This window comes from Rhipicephalus sanguineus, chromosome 10 (genome assembly GCF_013339695.2).
Source record: "Rhipicephalus sanguineus isolate Rsan-2018 chromosome 10, BIME_Rsan_1.4, whole genome shotgun sequence".
Taxonomy (NCBI): domain Eukaryota; kingdom Metazoa; phylum Arthropoda; class Arachnida; order Ixodida; family Ixodidae; genus Rhipicephalus; species Rhipicephalus sanguineus.
Genome location: NC_051185.1, coordinates 43043292 through 43049185, shown reverse-complemented (window position 1 = coordinate 43049185; position 5894 = coordinate 43043292). Strand labels below are relative to the sequence as shown.

The 5894-nt window shown below is 47.1% G+C and overlaps 2 protein-coding genes across 3 annotated transcripts; one reads left to right on the top strand and one right to left on the bottom strand.

The window, feature by feature from the left end:
• Positions 1 to 736: 736 nt before the first annotated feature.
• On the top strand, positions 737 to 1848 carry LOC125760072 (uncharacterized). 2 transcript variants are annotated; one of them, XM_049419712.1, is made up of 3 exons: positions 737 to 1102; positions 1165 to 1259; positions 1710 to 1848. In XM_049419712.1, the coding sequence occupies exons 1-2, from the start codon at positions 822 to 824 to the stop codon at positions 1253 to 1255; spliced, it is 372 nt and encodes a 123-aa protein (XP_049275669.1). In that variant the 5' UTR covers positions 737 to 821; the 3' UTR covers positions 1256 to 1259; positions 1710 to 1848. The 2 variants fall into 2 exon arrangements, with proteins under 2 accessions (XP_049275669.1, XP_049275670.1); XM_049419713.1 differs by lacking the exon at positions 1165 to 1259.
• A 744-nt stretch (positions 1849 to 2592) lies between these two features.
• On the bottom strand, positions 2593 to 5625 carry LOC125760021 (putative nuclease HARBI1). The gene is made up of 4 exons (XM_049419600.1): positions 5580 to 5625; positions 4708 to 4825; positions 4235 to 4639; positions 2593 to 2760 (listed from the first exon to the last, which is right to left on the bottom strand). The coding sequence occupies exons 1-3, from the start codon at positions 5616 to 5618 to the stop codon at positions 4287 to 4289; spliced, it is 510 nt and encodes a 169-aa protein (XP_049275557.1). The 5' UTR covers positions 5619 to 5625; the 3' UTR covers positions 2593 to 2760; positions 4235 to 4286.
• Positions 5626 to 5894: the final 269 nt, after the last annotated feature.

Here is a 5894-nt window from a genome sequence, read left to right as displayed (position 1 = left end):
GCCACGGTGGTCTAGTGGTTATGGCGCTCGACTGCTGGCCCGAAGGTCGCGGGATCAAATCCCGGCCGCGGCGGCTGCATTTTCGGTGGAGGCGAAAATGTTTGAGGCCCGTGTGCTTAGCTTTAGGTGCACGTTAAAGAACCCCAGGTGGTCGAAATTTCCGGAGCCCTCCACTACGGCGTCTCTCATAATCATATCGTGGTTTTGGGACGTTAAACCCCAGATATTATTAGATTATCGAATATAAGCTTTGCTCACAAGCGTTTATTCTGTAAAAAAAAGTTGGGTCAGCACATCACTTCCAAATTGAAGTGTTAATGTAGAGACGCGTGTACGCATTCTTCCAACTGCGATTACTAAATGTGAAAAGCCACCGTAGTCGAGCGCAAAACGTGGTGCGGTCTAGCAACACTGAAACGCCCGCCTCTTTAAACGCTGTCAGGGGGCGATCGGAGAACTCTGTTCGTTCGCGTTCGTTCTGCGGTGCCTACGTCACAAAAGTGAGAGGAGGCGCAGCTCTCCCGCCTAGAACCGCCGAGAGGAAGAGAACAGCCAATCGTGAAGCGGACAGATTTCCGGAAGTAGACGCGCATCCTGTGACGTCGGCACAGGGACCGTGAAGCGTTTCTCGCCATTTAATAAATATAATTACTTTCCAGAAAATTATTGTTTTTGCTTCTCAAGCTCAAACACTTTTTCAAACAGCAACAGCTTTGAGTGATGATATTTAATAATGTTAGTTTTTTTTTGACGTCGTCGCTAGATGGTGTCGCGCACGCGAAAAAAAAAAAGAGAAAAGTAGCGGCTGAAGCAGTTTCAAAATGTCGTCCGATCGCAACGTCTGCGTTGGTTCTCGGGTGTCGGATCGTCAAAAGGAGCTTCTGCTGGCTTTTGTGAAAGAGCACCCACAGATCGCGACGCTGTCGTGCCCGCTGGAGCCGTCGTTCACGAGGGAGGACCGGGACGACATGTGGCAGGAGCTAGTAGCGCATTTGAACGAAGAAGTCCCTGTGCGTAACACCAGGGCCCAGTGGCAGGCCCGATGGAGGAATGAGCGCTACTATTCGCAGCAGGGTCTTGCCAAACTCCGAGGGCAGCAGAGGTGAGTGCGAGAACAAATGTATTGTGGTCGTTCATCTTACACGTCCCGCTTGTGCTTTACAGCGGCACCCGAGGCGGCCAGATTTCGGATTACCGCGGCCGCGTCGTGCTTGACAGGGACGAGTGTGCGAGGCCCATAGTTCGGGTGGTCTGAATCGGTAAGCACTGGCTTAGAATATCATTGTTACTTGTATGCTGCGAACAAGTGGGCTCGTTTGCTTCGAGCCATTACGCGCTGTTAGTTTTACTTTTTCAAACAATATCGAGTGGATCACCCGGCCGCCGCGTTAGCTGAGGTGCTAACACGTTGCGCCGCCCAGAACAGAATGCGAAACAGCCACATTTGCGGTGATGACGAAAGAACAGCCGCGAACTATATTTCGAAGCTCATTAGAGCACCCTACGTGTTCCAACCCATTTCTCAGACCCTCGAGTCGAGTGAGGTGCGTAGCCAGTAGGCTTGCCTCCCTCCATCCCTCTCTCCGAAGTCTGTGTGTCATAGCATGCCGCTGTTGAAACATTCTAAAAAAACATTGCTATTGTCCACTTCCACTCCATACTTCTTATTGCACTCAGTGTGTCAATCAAGAAACTTCTTACTATAACAGGTGAGCCCTGCTCCAGCTGCTACTGGTGTGGCTGAAGAGGATGTGGCCCAGGATCTTCCCCGTGCCCCAACTCGTAAGTTTCGCTGATGTTTTTGATTAACTGTAGATGGTGTTACATGCTCACAGGTGATGCTCATGCGTGCAGGCATATGTTTGTGAAGAGATGACATCTGTGGGCATAAAGACAAAAGGCTGCACAAAAAAAATTTTGCAAACGGTTGCAGGAGCTAGTTGTATGCATAACTGTCAGATGGAATAAACAGGTGTCCTGCCTTGCAGTTATGGTGAAATGTAGCAAAAAGGTAGCATTGCAAAAATGTTCAACATCTTGAAATGTTTCCCTATTTTGTCAATTGCTTCAAAACTGAAACTGAAAATGTGCTATTGCTAAATATACTGTTCAAAAAGCAAGCTCGTTATATAACTTTTTCACATAGCCATCATACACAAATGCACATGTTTGCACCTGTGTTACACCTGCTTGCTGTATGTTTTGCATACTGCAGCAGCTAGGGTTTCGGAAGGAGATTGTGTCGGTCATCGCGTAAAGCAGGGCAAACGATTGTGTAGCCCTGAAAAGGGCTGTTTGGTTGCTTCTCATGCAGAGGTGGTTAGAGGCGTGAGATGTGTTTGATGAGATGAGCGAAAATGAATTCCGGCACCGCTTTGGTCTGTCCAAACGAAGTGCGTTGGTTGTGCGGTGAACCAAGCACCATTCATGGATGCCGTTGGGTCAGTGGATTTTCAACAGAGAGGAGGAAATTGTTGCACACACTGAAACTCTTCACGTACAGAAGCTTCCAGCGAAGAGTCGGTAGCAGGAAATTTATAGATGATAATGGCAACACATTTCTTGGTTTCCAGCTCATGCCGCAGCGGCGAGATGGGGGCAACCGGCAGGCCGAGGCGCTGGAGTTACTAGCCGCAAACACCAGGCGGCAGGGCCAGGCATCATTGGAAAGCTGCGCCAGGTTCAACTTCTCGGTGACGTGGTCCACGAATTGCAAGGCGTTGGTACCCTCGCCCGGGCCCTCATTGCAGCGGAAGGCACCTGCACAGTGACTTGTAAAGACTAGTTGTACATATATGTAGATTTTTGTTCACATCACGAGCTATGATACGCTGGCTTGCTTAAATGGTGCCCTGCAATTTTTTCTCAGTTAATTTTCTTTCAGTTAATTTTCTTTTTCTGCATATCAGAAGCACTGATGTGCTGTTTCATTGTACATAGTAAAGTGTAGCTCAATGGTAAATCGTGTCCTGCGATGTCATTTCTTTTTAATCTCATCGTGTGAGGTGATGCATTCAGCAGTTTTGTAGTACATGTGCATAGCACAGTGTGGTTTCATTTATAAATCATGTTTTGCCATGTCATTTTTTAAAATCTCATTATACGAAGTCATGCATTCAGCAATTTTGTAGTATATGCACATAGTGCACTGTAGTGTATCTTTATGTTTATAGTGTATACGTGTAGAATATTGTGGCACACTGTACGTTTTCTATCGATTTTTACACATCCTAGAAAAAAAGAAAAGCGTTTGTGAACGGTCTAGGTTGCACAACAATTTTGAAATATTGCAAGACCAAAAAATAGTTGACGAATACGTGTTCTGTTGCTTAGAAGTGTTTAGACAATAGGATTGGGTACAAACAGAAATCAATAATAGAGGAAGACATATCAGCAACCAACAAGTTGCATTTTTTTAGCGAGTTCAATTAATACCGGTTCGACTGTGCCTTGTTTTCATGTAATACAATGACTTTCGTGCTGCGAGACGCGTGTGTTGCTGCAGAGGAGCAGCAGGCACTTTGTAATAACTCCATTTGTATATTATAAAAGGAAGCTACTTTTATATTCTTTTCCTTGGCATTAAATTTAAGGGATATTTATTTATTTTGCTTTTTATGTGCATTGCTCGTGATACTTGTAATAAAATTTCAATTCTGACACCACCCATGTTGTTCACTTCATTTACAGGCACCATTCTTGTTGCACTAAAGCTACCGCATGTTGCTGTCCTGATTCAAACAGCCTTTTCAGGTTACCACTTTGGCTGTGAATGGCACCATGTGCCATTCACAGTTGAGCTCTCACTTGTGCTTAGTGTGAAGCGCCATATTTTACAACCTGGTCGAAGCATTTCATCAGCATGGCGTTGTGTGACAAGGGGGCATAGGTCGGCAAACTCACTCATGAGTCGACTCACTCAGATTCAGATCGAGCTGTGAGTCCAAGTGAGTAATACATTGGTGAGTTCGAGTCCGGGTGAAAACATTTTAGTGAGCCTGAGTCCGAGTGAATCCGCTTGAGGAAAATTTTGGTGAGTCTGAGTTCGAGTGAGCCCCAAGAGCAAAATATATTTCACGAGTGAGTCAGGGTGAGCTTCACATTTTTTGCCAACCTATTCAAGGGGGTTATTCATTGATAGGAGAACGCTGTTTCGTTGATATGTGTAGCAAACATTTGAAGTGTAGTAAAAAAAACACAGTGACAAACACAATGAACAAAGACAAACACGCACCACACAATGCTGCCGAGGTCGTTGCAGGCGGCGGCGTACTCTGCGCAGGTGCTCAAGCATGCAGGCCCTGTGGTTCTCGAAACAGGTTCACTACACGGTTGCGCTGCTGCTGGCTCCCGTTGTGGTGGTGGTAGCTCAGCTGCTGCTGGCAGCAGCTCAGCATCGTCGGTGTCGTCATCGTCCCCTTCGAGAACAGGCTCATGTGCCGCCAACGCAATGTCGTGCAGAGCTGCACAAGCAGCAATGATGCTTGAGCAGCTGTGCACAAGCTTACAGCGATGCACCACTCCACAGCATTGCGCATGGCGGTGTGGGTCTTGTTGTAGTGGTTATCAGGGGTGCCACGAGCTGGTCGTCCGGGCACTGGTGTCAGGAACCACGGTTCTAATGTATAGCTGGAGTCTCCTGCACGAGGTCGGCATGACAGCTGTAGTGATAACGTCTTGAATGTGGCAAGCATTGACAGCACTTACCAAGCAAGCCGAAGTTTTGCTTCCAGGTGCTGACGGAGAGGGCTCCCCCGCCATACCCACGAGTCATGACATGACCCCAGGAAACATGGACTGACATCCAGAGGTCGGCATCACATGTCTGCAGAATTCAATTCAGTCAAAATTGTACCCATAAATGACCTTGGGTACAATGTTGGGTATTATGTTAATGTAACTACATCTGTCTTCACTGTTACTGACTGTTGAAACATAGCTATGGACAAATCATCGACAGGGTATGACTTGTACCATAAGTTCTAACACGAGGACAATGCAGTGTCAAAGGGTAGTCTGCATGTTTACTGCTTGGAACAACCCATCTTCCAGCCACCAAAGCCTTTTAACCAAATTACTGATGTATGTTTAAGGCAATGTATCATAAAATATCTACAACACGAAAAACTTCGACTGAAAAAAGGGTTATGAAACAATGCGTATTTAATGTACATGCTAGGGCGCGTTCCGAGGGACCGAAATAAAGTTTATTCATCCATCCATGTATTGATCCATGTAACGCCCATCACGACAATGAACAATAAGGACATACTACGGCACATTCTGGGAGCGCTAATCTCAACAAATACAAATCGAGAATCAAGCTTCGGGTACACATGGCGAACGAGTAACGGTAATATTATGCACTGTGCAGGCCGCTGAACCAAAGTGTACTCCGCGTCACATGATTTCATCGCTTATCCTAAGCGAAGTGCCCTGAAACGAACCAATTCCCGTTCTGGATAGATCGAAAATACCGCTCCCACTATACTCAGTTGCAACAGCCTCAGTAAAGCGGAAAGTTTAAGCGATATAAATGAAACAATTCGCTACGCATACAATGCATGAATAATACTCACGATCATGGTGTTGAATGCGTAGAGTCCCTTCCCCGACATGTAATGCGTCGTGTCCGCGGAGCTCAGGCCATGGGGCTTCGGGATTGCGATAGTACCATCCACGCACCCGACCACAACGGGAATCTGCCCGAGCCGCGCGAACGCCGCCTTTGTTCGCTCTTCGCGTCTGTGGTCTCCGGAAAAGGCCACCCACCGTTTTTGCCCGCGAACGACAGTGATGGCGTGTTCCTGACGGACGACTGCGACAGGCCGCTGAATTCCTCGCAGCCGACAGCTCGCTGGAAGCATCCGATCGCAAAAAATCTCAACGCGCAC